General features: G+C 40.9%; 1 protein-coding gene across 3 annotated transcripts in view; it reads right to left on the bottom strand.

Annotated features, from left to right (window-relative positions):
- Positions 1-18,839, bottom strand: part of cusr (Copper-only SOD repeat protein) — a 210,607-nt gene that overhangs the window by 35,938 nt on the left and 155,830 nt on the right. For all 3 annotated transcript variants that reach the window (XM_087998713.1, XM_043713116.2, XM_087998714.1), the window contains 2 exons: positions 12,196-12,337; positions 7,186-7,309 (listed from right to left, as the gene is read on the bottom strand). In XM_087998713.1, the coding sequence (XP_087854839.1) occupies positions 7,186-7,309; positions 12,196-12,337 (266 nt within the window). The remainder of the gene's footprint in view (positions 1-7,185; positions 7,310-12,195; positions 12,338-18,839) is intronic.

The following is an 18,839-nucleotide window of genomic DNA, read 5'->3' as shown; positions in this document are numbered from 1 at the left end:
TTTCAACTAAAAAAGCAAAAAAAAAACTCCAAGATGATAAGATAAATATTAATAGCTTGTCTCCATGGGTCCCAAAAACAAATTTAAAATAATTATAGATAGAACCAATAAGTAAGTTTAAAAATATTTCCTCCAGAGAAATTGTTAGAATGTAAAAACATTCCGTGTAGAGTATTGTACAGCAAAAAATAACTGTGTTTAAACACAGAGACCAAGTTCACACTTTTATGTGAGAGTTTTATTTGTTAGCCACACTCCCTAAAACTGACCCCACTGACTACTATACTGATTCTACCAAGGTCAGCTAGCTGGACATCGGAGAGTTTGAGTTCCCCTTTTCAGGCTGTTAATCTGGTCCAATTAGATCCAATCAGCTCACCCATACTGACACTTTGTCTGAGGCAGTACTGTAGTCAAGGACTGTTCATGTGGAAACAAAGTGTGAGTTGGTGATGGGAATATCAGCCTCTTTCATATTATTTCAATTACTAGCTTCTCATATTTATAGGACCAATAAATTATTCATTAATATATCCATCACCCATTCCCCAATTCCATTAGGTCTCAGGCATTCCTTCAGACCATATTCGATGATAATAGACTTGTTGAAAATGGAGCATTAAAGTTTTAAAGAGTGAGCAGAAGAATTTTCTTAAGCTTTTAATTTACATAACTTCTACATTCACCGAAGATATCCTCACCTGTGCAAATTAGCTGGAGGTCAACTTTTTTTTAGAAATTGTATACTTTATATGCAGTTCACAAAACAGTCAAAATCCATACCAAAATCCCCAAAACCAGTTGTATTAAACTCTTTCCTGAAAATAGTACACCTCTTTGGAGATTATGGTTTGGAGAGTTAAAACAGCCTTGAGGTCCTTTTCCTGTCTTCTGTTATAGCAATGGTAAATGTATGATCACTTGTGTAGATGATCATACACGTTAACAGGATGAAAGATGTTAGCATTAAAAAAATTCCTTCCCTTCCAGATTGAGTAAGGTTCCAAGCCATAGTTGTGAAACAAAAAAGAGGCATTCTCAACACTGTTCTAGCTTATATTTATTCCTCAGCCTATAACACAAAAAGACAGGTTATCTGGGCATTATAGGTTGTTGTTTATGACAGCTTTCTGTGTACAAATCAGATGCCACATTTCAGACATAATATTGGTGTGCATTTCAAAAGTGTCTTAAAAATGCTAAAGATTGCAATCAATAGAATTCCCAGCATTCAGGATCTCCAAATAAATATACATTTACAATATGAACTGATTAGCATCAGTTACAAAGGAAATCACTAACTGGTTAAAAAAAATTGCTATTATTTTCATCAGATCCTGAAACTTCTCTTAATTTCCTGATTGACCTCTTATCTTCTGCAATCTATATTCCAACTCAGCCAACATTACGTTGCTGTGTCCAATCTCTCTCTTCACCAAACTACTTTGACTCCAGACCAAAACGGCATCCATTTTGGGCTGAATGCTGACTGCAAAGCACCCTGGGATGTTTTTCCTTATTCAATACAAATTGGTGTTCACACAACTTGTGAAACTATTCAATATCCCAAACCAGATGATGTTAAGCACATTTAATATGCTAATAAATATTCATAAAAATTGAACAGTAATGAACAAAAACAGTGGTGTAAAGATCTCCATGGCAACAAAAACACCATCTGCTTCAATACTGGCCTTACCACTTACTGACATTATGTTAAACCTGTTGTAGGAACCAAGTCAAACTGGCAGTTGATTGAAGCGGTGTGCCACTACAAGTACCTTTTTTTAACCCTTTTTTATTTTTACTGTTACTTTTGTTAAAAAACAATTCAGGAATAGAAATTGGGGAAAGTACTATGTGGAATATTCTCACCATACAGAAAGCAGAAGTACCACTAAAAAAAAACATAACTTTTAATTAAGGAACTAAAGCATTATAAGAACTGTTCATATATTTGTACTGCCATTTTCATATATGCTTAAGATTTTTAGGGTGGCAGAGAGATTTAGAGCACTGATCTTTTTGGAGACTTGCACATATATCCTTATTTTTCTTGATATCCCTCTCTCCCTATGTCGCTTTTCCCTTTCTATGATCAGAAATAATGAAAGAAGGAGGCTTGATTCCAGTTAACTGGCAATTGCCCATGGGAAAAATGACAAAATTCATTTTCCATTATGGGTGATGCACTGGATTGGAGTCACTTAGGAGTAATAATAATGATGATAAGCCTGTATCTCAGATTGTTATTAGATTATGAAAGTGTCAAATGACCACTATTTTGATCCACACAATTCAGATAAATATGTTAATGAAATATTAACTTTGTTTTTCTCTCCACAGTAACTGTCTGATCTGCTGAATGTTTACATAATTTTCAGTTATTCCTACAAAGTATCACAGTATCATCTGCTTGCTACAACAAAATCTATTGAGTCACATTGCAGGCTGCCCTTTGTTCCAGCAAAGGCTCCAAGACTGGTTTGAAGCAACAGCAAGGTTCAATGCAGAACTAGAGCGTAGTCAGTGTCAGAAAAGAACAGGGAAAGCTGTGGACATGTAGCTCCAGAATAGAATGGAAGGCACACCAGGGCATGTAAATTGAGACATTTTGTCGTTGGTGATTTATTTGCATTCCATTTTTAAATATTCCTTTTCTAAACTAGGGTTTATGTGCAAGAACCCATAAGTGGATTTTTCAGTTACAATTTTAAACAGATGTGAGAATTCTTTGTTATGTAGTTCATTTGTGACATTAGAAGAGATAAGAAAACACAAAGGCATTGAAAATATAAAGGGGCAAGATCATTGATAAACTGAGCAAACTTAGAAAAGCTTGGGCCTAATGTATTTTATCGATTCATGTTACCGGTTTCCTGATTTTTAACAAAAGGTACTATGACCTATATTTAAAAAGCATTCAACAAAGGGAATAATGCAAGGGGAACAGCAAACAACAAATGTAATTTGTATGTTTCAAAAGGGAGATAGGACAATCCAGGAATTTCAGTTAACTTAATTAGCAACTTTTTAAGAAGGCAGCTCAACACCACCATCTCAAGGCCATATACTCTGGGGGATTTCAAGGTCCACCACCAAGAGTGGCTCAGTAGCAGTACTACTGATGGAGCTGGTTGGGTCGTAAAGAACATCACTAATAGACCAGATCTGCAGTAGGTGGTGAGGGAACCAACAAGAGGGAAAAAACATACCTGACCTCTCATCACCAATCTGCATACCACAGATGTATCTTCCATGACAGTATGAGTAGGCATGATCACTGCATTAAAAACAACAAATGCCATATTTGAGTGTAGAATGATCAGGGAGAAAGGATGTTGCTGGAACCAACAAGAGTTTCGATCGTCTCTTTCACTGTCAACATCTTCATTGCTTTCACATTCTGATTACTTAATCTGAACTATCAACATCCTTACTACCCCACCATTCTACACTCCACCACCTTGCCCTCCCACCCCCAATTATAGCATAAATGCTGCCCCCTCCACACTTCACATCAGTTCTGAAGAAGAGTCAGCTCGAATCGAAACGTTAGCTTGCTCTCTCTGCATGGATGCTGTCTGACCTATTGTTGTTTTCAGTACAGATTCCAGCATCTGCAGTAATTTTCCCTGGCATCGTACCAAAGACCACCTTCATATTGAGAATAAGCTCCATTGTGTTGTGTGGCACTATCTTTGGGCGAAATGGGATAGACTTCCAACAAATCTAGCAACTCAACACTGGGTATCCATGAGGGGCTATGGGCCATCAAAAGCAGCAGAATTGTACTCCAGCACAATCTGTAACCTATGGCCTGGTATATTCCACACTCACCTCCTAACATGAGGCCAGGGACCAACTCTGGTTCAATGCAGAGTGCAGGAAAACATACCAGGAGGAGTACCTAAAACTGAGGTGCCAGTTATAAGACAGGACTACTTGTTTTCATTCTGGCACACTGAACTCAAAACATTATCTCCATTTCTCTCTCTCCATAGATATCACCAGACCTGCTGAGTTTTCCCAGCACTTTGTTATTCTCAGCACAGCTACAACACTAGCATCTATTCAATAATGTGGAAAATTGTTCAGGCATATCCTGTACACAAAAAACAGGACAATCCAACCTGACCAATTACCGTCCCATCAGCCTACCCTCAATCATCAGTAATGCGATAGAATGTGTCATCAATAGTACTATTAAGCAGCACTCGTTCAGCAATAACCTTCTCTGTGATGCCTAATTTGTGTTCTGCCAGGGCCACTCAGCTCCTGACCTCATTACAGCCTTGGCTCAAACATGGACAAAGAGTTGAATTCTGGTTCAATACCAAACTACCTTTGGGGTGGTTCAGTGGTTAGCACTGCTGCCTCACAGCACCAGGGTCCCAGGTTTGATTCCAACCTCAGGCTTTTTGGAGTTTGCACATTCTCCCAGTGTCTGCGTGGATTTCCTCTGTTGCTCCAGTTTCCTCCCACAGTCCAAAGATGTATAGGTCAGGTGAATTGGCCATGCTAAATTGCCATTGTGGTAGGTGCCTTAGTCAGAGGGAAATGGGTCTGGGTGGGTTACTCTTCGGAGGGTCAGTGTGGACTGGTTGGGCCGAAGGGCCTGTTTCCACACTGTAGGGAATCTAATCACCTCCTCAGGTCCTAAAATAGTCCATAACCAAATGTAGCAAGACCTGTGTGATATCAAGGTTGGGTCTGATAGCTGGACAGTAACATTCATGCCACACAAGTGCCAGGCAATTATCATTTCTGTCAAGCTAGAACCCGACCATCACCTAATAACGTTCAACGGCATTAACATCACTGAATCAATCGCCCACTATCATATCCTCAGAGTTACCACTGACTGGAAACTGAACTAGATTCACCACAAGAGTAGATCAAAGGTTAGGAATCCTAGTAACAGCAAATAACTCACCTCCTGCTTCCCCAAAACCTGTCCACCAAGGCACAAGTCAGGAGTGTGATTGAATATTCTCCAATGGCCTGGATGGGTGCAGCTTCAACTATATTCAAGAAGCTTGACACCATCCAGGACAAAACAGCCACAAGCATCTACTCTGCTACCACCAGCGCTCAGTAGCAGCAGGGTGTACTATCTACAAGATGGACTGCAGAAATTCACCAAGGCTCCTTGGCCAGTACTTTTCAAACCCACGACCATATCCAGCTAGAAGACCAAGGTCAGCAGATACATGGAAACACAACCGCCTGCAAGTTCCCTTCCAAACCACTCATTCTGACTGGGAAATATATTGCCATTCTTTCAGTGTCACTGAGTCAAATTCCTGGGACTCCTCCCTAACAGTACTGTGAGTATACTTACCTCAAGAAGGCAGCTTATCAGAACCTTCTTCATTAATTAGGGATGGATAATAAATGCTGACCCAGTTAGTGAAGCCCTCATCCCTGAATGAACTACCTTGAAGCAGTCTCAACTACTTCTTGTGGTCATGATTTGGAGGATCCGGTGTTGGACTGGGTGTACAAAGTTAAAAATCACACAGTATATACTCCACAACCACCTGATGAAGGAGCAGCGCTCCAAAAGCTAGTGCTTCCAAATAAACCTGTAGGACTATAACCTGGTGTTGGGTGATTTTTAACTTCTTGTACTGGGCATTCTACATTCCTTCCACTCTCTGGAAATCTAAATCTAAAAATCTAGGAATGGAAATTACAATAAAGCATAGGTTTTAGAAAAGATCAGTGTCAGCCAGTAATAAAGCAGTGAATAACGTAATGAGATTGGTGTAACACATTTGGATTTCCAAAAAGCTTTTTTTCCCATTCACTAATAGGGCGTGGGGGTTTCTGGGCCAGCAATTCTTGCCCATCCCCAGTTGCCCGTGTGAAGGTACTGTGGAGCTCCTTTCTTGAACCGCTGCAGTCCATGTCCTGTGGGTAGACCCACAATGCTCTTAAGGAGAAAATTCCAGGACTTTGGCCCACTGACACTGATGGAACAGCAGTATATTTCCAAGTCAAGATGGTGAGTGGCTTGGAGGGGAGTTTGCAGGGGGTGGTGTTGCCATGTATCTGTTGCCCTTGTCCTTCTCAATGGAATTGCTTGTGGGTTTGATCGATAGTACACTTATGCCTCAGATGAGAACATATTGTATTGCAAAACAAGTACCAGAAGAGAGTTTAGGAATTAAAGATAGATACTTATGAAAGAAAGGAACTGGTATTCCACCAGGATTGGTGCTCAACTACTGTTATTTCAAAATCATTTGGACTCAGGAATACAAAGCATTATCTCAAAATTTGTGGACAAACTAAATTAAGAGAGAAGGACTGTAACAAAGTACAGAAAGATATTAATAAACTAATAAAATGAGTATGCTGTTGGAAAATTTACTTTAGAGAAAAGATATGTGAGAGACCATACATTTTGATAGGAAGATTAAGAAAGGGGATTAAGAAATAAGTATCTATAAAAGATTGAGGACCACAGGAGCTTGAGGATATTTAGAGGCAAATCATTAGAAGTAGTGTCACAGGTTAAGTAGGCCAAAATCAAAAGGCAAACAGATTATTGGGGCTCATTTCTGGAGGAATTGAACAGCCAGGAAGTTATGTTGAATATGTGTGGAACCTTGCTTACAGCATTCATGGCGTACCACAAACAGTTCTGGCCTCCATATTGTAAAAAGGTTATGGTGACACTTAAGAAGGTGCAAAAGCTATTCATGAGAATGATATTATAGAAGTGAGAGGTTAGAGCTCTTAGGAAAGAGTGAATAAGCTGTGCCTTATGATGTGACCTGACAGAGACCTTCAAGATTAACAAAGGGTTTGATAAGTAGACATTGACAAGATGTCTCCATTAGTGGGGACAGAAAGAGAGCAATAAACCATAAGTATAAGTCAGTGACCAATACATTCAACAAGAAATTCATAAGAAACTTTTGTTATCTGAAGAATGGAATCAAGTAGTTGAGGTTGCTTCAAGACCGGCACCTAAGGGGAAGTTAAATGAACAAATGGGGCAAACATTAATAGAAACTGACGTCAATGCGGTTAAATGAAGAAGTTGAGAGCAGCTTGAGTGGAAGCTGAACAATTGAACCAAATGGTACATTTCTATGCTGTTAACGCTATTTAATATTATATATACCCAGGTACCCACTTAGTCTAACCTTTTAATTTTAGACCAATGCTTACCTGTTGAATGGGTCCACTTTTGGAAAAACAAGTGATTTTGTTGGAGAATCAGCCACAATGTCAGTGCAATCCATTAAAGTTTTATTTGGCCCTTCACTGTGAATCACCACTGATCTGCCCACAACTAAAAATGAAGAAACCAGTTACAACATATTCTCAAAAGCAAGACAGTCGAGATGCTGATAATCTGAAATAAAAAAAACAGAACATGCTGCAAGAGCTCAGCAGGTCAGTTAGTTATTTGGGGAAAGAGAAACAGAACTAAGCTCTCAGGTCAAAGATCTTTCTCCCTCCACAGATACTGTCTGATCTGTTGTGTATTTGCAGTGTTTTCTGTTTTATTTAACATTTTCATTCTGATTCAAAGTTCATTTCTACATTTTTCTCCTTTCATTCAAATAGGTAATTAATTTTGGTAGTAAGGTAAGCATCATTTGTAAGCAACATTGGTTCAGCAAGTAAAGGTTTTGAACTTTTGTGTTTAATGTCAGTGTTCCATTCAATGGCAGATAGCTCCATGAAAAGGAGAAAGAGTTTGTAAAAAGGTACTAGTTGGTACCTTTCAGAAATGTTTTAGCTGATTTAGGAATTTTCACATGCAGCTTAAACCTTCACTGGTAATGTACTAACGTTGGGCGAAAGTGGGTATTGCAGATGTTGGATATCATTCCTGATGAAGAGCTTTTGCCCGAAACATCAATTTTCCTGCTCCTCAGATGCTGCCTGACCTTCTGTGCTTTTCCAGCACCACTCTAATCTTGACTCATGTAGTCATATTGATCTGATCATTTTTATCATCAAATTCACTACTATTAAAGGGACACTTGCCTTATCAGACATAATCAGAAGTCATATGACACCAGGTTATAGTCCAACAGGTTTATTTGAAAACACAATCCTTCTCCTCACCTGACGAAGGAGCAGTACTTCGAAAGTTTGTGATTTGAAATAAACCTGTTGGACTATAACCTGGTGTCATGTGACATCTGATTATGTCTGATAAGGCAAGTGTCCCTATAATAGTAGCGAATTTGATGATAAAAATGATGGATTGAAACCTGATGTCATGTGATTTCTGATTTTGTCCACCCCAGTCCAACACCAGCATCTTCACATCAGGTTTATCAGCCATTGGTTGGATTAAAAGAGCAGGAAGGTTATGTTGGAAACAAAAACAAAAATTGCTGAAAAAACTCAGCAGATCTGGCATCATCTGTGGAGAGAGAAGCAGAGTTCATGTTTTGGATCCAGTGACCCTTCTGCAGAAGCGCAGCAGGTCAGGCAGCATCCAAGGAGCAGGAGAATCAACGTTTTGGGCATGAGCCCTTCCTCACGAACCTTCCTGAAGAAGGGCTCATGCCCAAAATGTCGATTCTCCTGTTCCTTGGATGCTGCCTGACCTGCTGTGCTTTTCCAGCAACACATTTTCAGCTCTGATCTCTAGCACCTGCAGTCCTCACTTTTCACCCTTCTGCAGAACCCTCCTTCAGGGCTTTGTTTTGGTCAGAGGTGATGTTGGAGCTGTACAGAACTTTGCTTAGGCCACAGCTGGTGAATATGTGTCATTCTGGTGTCCACTCTATAGGAAGGATATGATTGCACTGGAGGGGGTGCAGAGGAGATTCACCAGGATGCTGCCAGGGATGGAGCAGTTTAACAATGAAGAGAACATGGGTAGGTGCTGGCTGAGAGGGGGTCTGATGGAAGGGTATAAGAATATGAGGGACAAGGACAGGGTGAATAGAAAGCCCTTAGTTGAAGTGTCATTGACAAGGAGATTTCAAGGGGATTTGAGGAAACATTTTTTCACCCAGAGGGTGGTGAGGATCTGGAATACACAGTTTGAGAGGGTAGTTGAGGCAGGAAAAATCACAATCTTTAAAAAGGATTTGGATGAGCACTTGAAATGTCATAACATATGGGCCAAATGAAGGCAGATGTACAAGGAGCTGTGGCTGTTATAGTTATACAGTTATAAAGGACATAAAGGTGAAGACAGGATTAGAGCAGGGAATATGATTTGGAAAATTCTACTGCTGCAGTTTTACCAGCACAACAAAGTTAATTTAAGTGATTGGATAACAGTGTCTCTTAAGAGACTGCCACCTAGACCGTCATGATCAAACTAAGGAGATATGGTGTGTGCCATTTTAGTAACAAACATCACCTGGGAACTTTGATGGATTGGAGCTTCAGTGGCAAGCAACTCAAAGACTGAATTCATCAAATACAGAAGACAAGTTGTGAAGAACTTTGGAACTGCATATGGTGCCATTAATGTGTTCTCAGTCATGTGGAAATCTGAATGGGAAATAACCTTAATGTATAGCTACATAAAATGAAACAATCTCCTGTAGAGACCCAGAAACACAAAACAAAAAAATTTCTGGATAACCTTAATAGAAGGATTCCATGCATTTGTTTTTACATTAGCTCTGTAACAAATAAAAAAAATCAACAAATTAAATATATATTGACAGACAATTGGTGTTTTAATAGAATTTCAAACTCTTTATATACAGGAATGGTTCCACAGAACTGATGACTGCTGCAAAATGTTATTTGTTTAAAAACGTATAAAATGCATGTGGATTTAGCACAAAATAAAGACCAGTGGATTTAACATCAATAATGTACAGTTGATTCAACAACAATAATTGGCCAGTGAATTTAACTTCAATGGTAGGCCTTTGTTTTTAACAACATTTATAAGCCAGTAGATTCAACATCAATTATAGTCGAGAGTGTGGTGCTGGAAAAGCATAGCAGGTCAGGCAGCATCCAAGGAGCAGGAGAGTCGACATTTCCGGCAAAAGCACTTCATCAGGAATGAGGCCCCATTCCTGATGAAGGGGTTATGCCTGAAACGTTGACTCTCCTGTTCCTCAGATGCTGCCGGACCTGCTGTGCTTTTCCAGAACGACACTCTCGACTCTGATCTCCAGCATCTGCAGTCCTCACCTTTTCCTCAACATGAATTATAAACCAATGAATTTATCATCAGTAACGGACCAGTGGATTTAACATTAACTATAGGTGAGTGAATTGAATATAAATAAAAGGCCAATGGATTTATGTTCAGTTCTGTTAAAAGCCTTTTAGAAACATTAATCTGTGAGAAAATTGCCACTTAAACAAGCGTGGATTAAAATAGGAGAGTCAGCATGACTTTGTTAAGGGAAATTAGGTCTGAGTAAGTTTTTGATGACAAAACTGAGGTGGTACACATGAGCACTGTGGTTGATGTTGTGTAAGTAAACTTGCAAATGGTGAATGTTAGTCATATGAGTCTTGTGAGCAAAAAAGTGAAGTCATAAGCAAAGGCAGTACGAATGCCTGGCTGGCTGAAGTATAGAAGATGGAGATTTGAGGAGAATTGGCCTGGAAGGAGCAGGGGTGCTTACTAATGTGTTCACTGCTTTTATTTATCTATATTATTGATTTGGGTTTGGGGGAACACATCATGAGCTTAAAACTTGCAGATAATTCAAAACTTTCAAGTGTATTAAACATAGTGAAATATAGTGACGGACTCCAAAAGGGCTAAACACATGCCCAATGGAATTTAAAGCAGGCCAAGTGAAACAATGCTGTTTGGTAGGAGGGATCAGGAAAAAGAAGAGAGGCTGAATAGCACCATTTAAGAACAGAAAACCGTGAGGGTGTTTATCCACAAAACTGCCATGTTACAATTATGTAAAAACGGTGGTATGACAGGTTAGCAAAGCAGTTGTTTGATTCATATTCATGGAATGAGGTGGCACTGGCTAGGCAGCCTCTATTACCCAGAGGGCGACCACATTGCTGTGGGTCTAGAGTCACATGTCGCTGAAAATGTGTTGCTGGAAAAGCGCAGCAGGTCAGGCAGCATCCAAGGAGCAGGAGAATCGACGTTTCGGGCAAAAGCCCTTCTTCAGGAATGAGGAAAGTGTGCCCAGCAGGCTAAGATAAAAGGTAGGGAAGAGGGACTTGGGGGAGAGGTGTTGGAAATGCGATAGGTGGAAGGAGGTTAAGGTGAGGGTGATAGGCCGGAGTGAGGGTGGGGGTGGAGAGGTCAGGAAGAAGATTGCAGGTTAAGAAGATGGTGCTGAGTTCGAGAGTTGGGACTGAGACAAGGTGGGGGGAGGGGAAATGAGGAAACTGGAGAAATCTGAGTCCCCAGAACATTACCCAGCCCTCTGGATTAACAGTGCAGCGATAATATCGCTCGACCATCACCTCCCCATTTTAAAGAAGCATTCAAGATCCTAAGATTTATAAAAGGAGTCTCAGGTTTGGGTTTTTGCTACTTCGGCAATGGTCCTATATTCCCAACAGTTTTAAAGAATGCAGGGTGGCACTAAATTCTTAGAGAATCACAGGGCAGTAAATAGATAGGATTTATCCCTGAGCTGCTGACATTAGAAACAAGAGACATAATTTCAGGAAGAGGGGCAAGCTATTTAAGACTGAGTTGAGGTGGAATATACTCATTTCTTTCGAATTCTCACCCTAAGAAAGCTGCTCCCATCTGTATGACTTATTGTTCGACCAGGCTCTCAGATTGCTCAATGCACCACGTTCAGTCAGCAAGCACTCAGCATTCCCGTCAAATATACAGTTATTCTGTCTCACTGTCATTTGCCTGTGAAAGTGGCCAGCCTCACATCCACTTCTTGTTGTTTCCATACACGTGTAACTACTCAGCTGTGGTAGGAAAATCGCACTGATATTCTCCAGGATCCCTGTGAGAGTGCTCTCAGCAGCATGGGACCTCGTGGATTATGCTAGAAGCTGCTGGCAGTATAGCACTCAGAAGCTGTTTCAGACTTTCATAGCACTATGGACTTGAAGTTCAACCTCTCTATTCTCCACACCATCATCAAGAAGTACTTACATACCAGTTACATCATATAATGCATGTTTTCATATTGCACATAGAAATTATTTATGACAAAATGACAAGTAACAAATCTCTGAATGCACACACTAATAGATTTTATACACACCTGCATTTTGGCATAAACCTACCAGCAAAATCTCCGTAAAGTGGCAAATATACATCATTCTTCAAATGTCTCTTTCCAAGATCAAGGAGGCCTTGTTTCGATTCTAAATCTCCCACTTCACAGTGCAAAGGATAGGCTGAAGAACAACTTGATTTGTAGCCAGCCTGCAAAAGAAGTGAAAAATATCAATCCCAGACCATTTAATGTCCAAACACATTGTCCATAGTTGACTCATCTACTTCATGTTACTAAATCTGAATTTGGAAACAGAATTATCATCTCCTGAACTTGCAGAGATATCTTGCCAATTTATAATTCACCATCTAAGACCACAGTGGATCTAGAAATTCAGATGCAGCCATGTAGCTGGACAGTGAGACACAGAGTTTGGGCCTCCAAGATGTACAGAGCTAATCACAAAGCATTAATCAAGGAAAAGGAACAATCAGCTCCAAAAGGATGTTGTGAGGGAAACTGGAGATTTTGGAGGTGGTAGTGAGGCATATTATTTTGAAAGGTACATGAAAAATTTACTTTATTATTTGTAACTTGCAGACAGTTCCTTTAAGAGCTGTCTGTTAAGCCTCCGACAGTTTTGAGAATTCAGGGGAAATGATAATTGTGTTAAGGGCTTCCTCTTCCCACAAACAGCCATTTACACATCTTTGTATATGAAAGGGGTGAAACGCTTGTTATAAGGTTGGACATATCATAGCAATTTTGGCTTTGATGTTATGGCAGGCAGTGTCTTTCCAGCCAGTGTTAAGCATGTGCTCTCTGCTCACCATGTTGAAAGCACAGGGGGCCAATCAGTATCTGAGAAAGGATGACTGCCTGACCTAATGAGTGGCCAACCACATTAGTGAGATAAATGGATGGTGAAAACAGTTAAGCTAGTTAGCCAGCTATCTCAATTAATAACACAGAGCTATCAGCATGTTTATTCTTGTAAGCTTCTTCAAACTTACCCCTAGAATGATCAGCATATGAATTTAGGAAGATTGGAGTTAGGAGTAGCAGTCAGTCAATAGACAATAGACAATAGGTGCAGGACTGGGCCATTCTGCCCTTCGAGCCTGCACCACCATTCAATATGATCATGGCTGATCATCCTTAATCATATCCTGTTCCTGCCTTATCTCCATAACCCTTGATTCCACTATCCTTGAGAGCTCTATCCAACTCTTTCTTAAATGAATCCAGAGACTGGGCCTCTACTGCCCTCTGGGGCAGAGCATTCCACACAGCCACCACTCTCTGGGTGAAGAAGTTTCTCCTCATCTCTGTCCTAAATGGTCTACCCTATATTTTTAAGCTGTGGCCTCTGGTTTGGCACTCACCCATCAGCGGAAACATGTTTCCTGCCTCCAGAGTGTCCAATCCTTTAATAATCTTATGTGTCTCAATCAGATCCCCTCTCAGTCTTCTAAACTCAAGGGTATACAAGCCCAATCGCTCCAGTCTTTCAGCGTAAGGTAGTCCTGCCATTCCAGGAATTGACCTCGTGAACCTACGCTGCACTCCCTCAATAGCCAGAATATCTTTCCTCAAATTTGGAGACCAGAACTGCACACAGTACTCCAGGTGTGGTCTCACCAGGGCCCTGTACAGCTGCAGAAGAACCTCTTTGCTTCTATACTCAATCCCTCTTGTTATGAAGGCCAGCATGCTATTAGGAGAAAGTGAGGACTACAGATGCTGGAGATCAGAGCTGAAAGTGTGTTGCTGGAAAAGCGCAGCAGGTCAGGCAGCATCCAAGGAGCAGGAGAATCGACATTTTGGGCATGAGCCCTTCTTCAGGATTCCTGAAGAAGGGCTCATGCCAGAAACGTCGATTCTCCTGCTCCTTGGATGCTGCCTGACCTGCTGCGCTTTTCCAGCAACACATTTTCAGCATGCTATTAGCCTTCTTCACTACCTGCTGTACCTGCATGCTTACCTTCATTGACTGGTGTACAAGAACACCCAGATCTCTTTGTACTGCCCCTTTACCTAAATTGATTCCATTTAGGTAGTAATCTGCCTTCCTGTTCTTGGCACTAAAGTGGATAACCATACATTTATCCACATTAAACTGCATCTGCCATGCATCTGATCACTCACCTAACCTGTCCAGGTCACCCTGTAATCTCCTAACATCCTCCTCACATTTCACCCTGCCACCCAGCTTTGTATCATCAGCAAATTTGCTAATGTTATTACTAATACCATCTTCTATATCATTAACATATATTGTAAAAAGCTGCGGTCCCAGCACTGATCCCTGCGGTACCCCACTGGTCACTGCCTGCCATTCCGAAATGGAGCCGTTTATCATTACTCTTTGTTTCCTATCAGCCAACCAACTTTCAATCCAAGTTAGTCACTGGCCCCTCAAGCCTTCTCCACTTTTCAATGTAATCATGGCTGCTCTGGTTGTAAATATGTTTCTAAAACGCTTGGAACTAATAAACAGTGGCAAATATTTGGGTAAAATCCTGTAATTTGTGTTGTATAGAATTCATATATAGGCAACAAACCTTGCTACCTGGGGAACTCCAAACTGTCTGGATAAGACAGGTGGCCTGCAAGAGTTAACACTGAAGCTTTTGTATAACCCCATTCACTGAAATATGTATCATGTCTCTGGGAGGAGCCTGTCGGTTCTAGTTGTCCCTTGTAGCTATTCCAGTCTGTTGGTCTTACCTCTACTGTTAAAAACCATGCAACTTCAATTAGCCTGATATATCTCAAGAGTTATCAATGTCCCTTAGCAAGTATAATACAGTTAACTAGTCTTAAGCCCACGTAACCTGTTAATTTAATATTATGTAATTAGCTACTTGTTAATCAAGTAATTCCACTTCTATGAAACACTTATTAGTAGGAAATCCTTCATCTGAGTAGGTTCTGTACACTAGTCCAATTAAAAGCAAAATACTGCAATGCTGGAAATCGGAAATAAAAAGAGAATTGCTGGAGAAGCTCAGCAAGTCTAGCAGCATCTGTGGGGAGAGAAACAAAGTGAGTGTTTCAGACAAGTATCAAATTCTGAAGAACGGTCAGTAGATTTGAAATGTTAATTATTGTGTTTCTCTCTCCTCACTTGCTACTAAACCATCCGAGTTTCTCCAGCAATATCTGTAGACTCGTATAAAATGGATTGCTGACAGTATACCTACCAAAGTACAGCCTAACAAAACCAAGTTCCAGCTAAGGACATCTCGTAGGACACTGCTGTCAAAACTCAGAAAGCCTGACTGTAAAAGGCATTGACAGCTGTGATCGACAACACCAGTTCCCTCTCCAACGACACTGGATTTAAACATAACCGCAGAAGAGGGCCAGGCAGTCAGCAGAGAGGACCCCCTCCATGGTCACTGCCTGGAGCTGTTTATAGCAAGGCCCAGGAGCAGACCCACAAGGAGGTCGTCCAATCTGCCCACATATCACTACACCAGGATATGGGGCTGAAGTGCAACCAAAAGCACAGTGCAAGATTTTTAAACTAACTAAAAACAGAATAATTGGCTACATCCAATATAAACATGGTCCACAGACTCCACTGTGCTGCAAAATAAACAGTTGGGCTGAGAGGCTGTGAATCACCAAATTCTGTGGTTACATAGGATTACTGCATGCAACACCCTTCAAGACAGGTTTAGATTTAGATTACTTACAGTGTGGAACCAGGCCCTTCGGCCCAACAAATCTACACCGACCCTCCGAAGAGCAACCCACCTAGACCCATTCCTCTATATTTACCCCTTCACCTAACACTACGAACAATTTAGCATGGCCAATTCACCTAACATCCACATTTTTGGACTGTGGGAGGAAACTGGAGCTCCCAGAGAAAACCCACACAGACACGGGGAGAATGTGCAAACTCCACACAGACAGTTGCCTGAGGCAGGAATTGAACCCAGGTCTCTGGCGCTGTGAGACAGCAGTGCTAACCACTGTGTCACCGTGCCACCCTTTTTTTCTTTATATTGATACCTCCTTCCAATCCCTTTCTAAGTCTTAGATTTAAGTTTTAAATCCCCAATGGAAAATGGGAGAACTCGTACAGAGAGAGCCATCCACTGGGTCTGCTTTATTTCATCCATTTTCTAATCAACCTGCTCGGGGTTGTTATTATACAGCTATAGAGCAGGTGGGACTTGAATCCAGGCCTCCAAGTCCAGAGGCAGGGACACCACCACTGTGCCAGAAAAGGACTTAGTGATAGTTCCAGCTGGGCAGACCATTGCCTGTTGCAAAGGGAACTCAGAGTCAATGAGCCCTGCAGGAAGACTAATGAGTAATTCCCCACGGCCCCTGGAGGGGTTATCACAAGTGCCAACCCCAGATAAATGATGTGACATTGCCATAAAGAGAACATTATAAGGAATATCTACTTTATTTTGTTTTCCAATATCCTATAATAATGCACAAATAAAAGTTTCTTATTGTTGGCACTGATGTTGAGGAACTTGGAAAAGTTTCACTCTTTAACACCCATGACACATGCTGTGCAGACGTCACTCAGTTATTTACTTTGTCACAAATTGCTACCACTGACATTTTTTAAATCTAATAATATTTAAATGCAGGCACTGATTACCTTGAATAACTTCCCATGGTTTCCTGTCGCACAACTTTTCCAAAAAAACACCAGTACAAAACAGGAAGTCATATTCTCAGTTCAACATGTTTTGTTTCACAACTTTGCCAAAACCATTTCTCAGACATGAGAGTTATGTGTTTCTTTGTGTAAATTACTGTTTTAGCTGATCATTTGTTGACAGTAGAAAGTAACGAATTATTCCTGTGCAGTATCAAGGGCCTGATGCATTGCAGATGGAATCCAAAGATCATTTCATAGACTCTAAACTACAAAATACATTATCGACAAAAACAAAAGCATTTGATCCCAGTTCATGAACTGCACAAATGTTTAGGGTGGAAATCTGCATTAAATCTCAAATTCACTGAGTATCATAAACCGAATTGTAATCTTTTATTGTATATTCACATATTGAGTGTGGGCACTGCTGCCTGGGCCTTGGAGAAGGTGGTGGGGGTGAGCTGCAGTTTGGAGGTAGACCCACAAAACTGGGCTGTGGGCTGAGGAGTGGCTTGGAGAGGAACTTGCATCTGGTGGTCTTCCTTTGAGTTGCTCTCACCAGCTTTTTTAAACACACAAAGTCTGTCTTGCATGTTTTGGGAATCGAAGCCCTTCCCACTGGTGAATTTCACTAGCTGTTCATTCAGTGCCTTGGTGGCAGAGTGGGTGTGATCAATGATTTCTCAAATCGGTGGAAATTTAACAAGTGAGACGATTTCCAGTGCTCTCTGTTGCTGCTGTCATCCTGTTTCAAACTGCACAAACTTCCCAACTTTCACACATAAGGTATCTCCGAAGTGGAATGGCATAGTATCACTCACAAAGTGTCTACGTGCTGTTTTGTGGAAGGGGTCAGAGGCCAAGATATTTTAAGGCCATAGTGACTTGAATAGCCACTGGTAGGGCAGTACCACATGATCCAAGAACTTCCTCAACCAAGGATTAGTTTCTTTTCCCATCTGTCTAGATAGGGACAATGACCCGAGATATCAAATCTTAAACATGTCTGCAGTGCTTCTTCTTCATCAGCAAACTCAATACTGAAAGTATGGCCTTCATTATGATCTTGCCATTGGATCTCTCCACTGGATCTCCTCAGGGCCATGGCTGTGGTAACCAGTCCAGAGGATCTTCATGCTCATCACTACTTGTCACTACCTCGGAGTACCTTCATCCCCTTGTCATTGCCTAGTTTCTGATCAGCTGCATGATTGTTGAACTTGCCATTGGAGACCCGCCAATCCCTGGAGCATCATGAATCCCTCAACTGAAAGCATATGTACATGTGCTATTTGCTTTGCCAATTCAACTCATCCAATAGCAGTGGATGAATGCCCCTCTCAGCCATGCACCCCCTTCCAGAACCCTTCCTATTGGATGATGCAGTTATAGCTGACACCATATTGTCCTGATAGCTCCTTCCCATCTAGATTCTTTAACATGTATCTCTCCATAAAATGTTTCAGACTGGTTCCCTGATGAGCTGATAATGAGTTTGTTAACAATTTAATTGGTCATCTGAATCAGTTGGGCTTCTGGAATCTTCATTCCCCAAACTGGAATAAAATTACTGGTAATCAGAACAGCAACAGCAAACTGATTGGGAGCACTGAAAATGACTGCTCCCTGGCTCCATTCTCCACTTCCCTGTCCTTCCACCCTTCAGGCAAACAATTCAGCCTTCAGAGTTAACAAATAGATAAAGATTAGTACTGAATAAATTCTCAACTTTAAAAACAGAAATGTCTAGACATGTCAGTAAATCTAATGAGGCCAGTCAGGAACTCAAATTGACCAAACAGTCTCTTTAACACCAATGTTGAATCAGCACTTTTGTTCAAAGCTAAAACATAGAGCAAAATAAAAACCATGACAAACAAATGTAGACATTGGGCAATAAATGGCAACAAACAACCCTGGGCACTTGCTGACCAGAGACCATCAAAAATGGGAAGCTATGAGAACGAGAGAGTATTACAAAGTAGACAGAGAAAGTGGAATTTCATTGGCCATACCTTTAGGAAACCTGTACAGATCATTCCGCTATAATGCAGGTTTCGTTAACATGAATTCGC

This window comes from Chiloscyllium plagiosum, unplaced genomic scaffold, assembly GCF_037043375.1.
Source record: "Chiloscyllium plagiosum isolate Xiang-an unplaced genomic scaffold, Cpla_swu_hap1 HiC_scaffold_22, whole genome shotgun sequence".
Lineage (NCBI taxonomy): Eukaryota > Metazoa > Chordata > Chondrichthyes > Orectolobiformes > Hemiscylliidae > Chiloscyllium > Chiloscyllium plagiosum.
The sequence above is the reverse complement of the archived record's forward strand: the minus strand, read 5'-3'. Positions and strand labels throughout refer to the sequence as shown.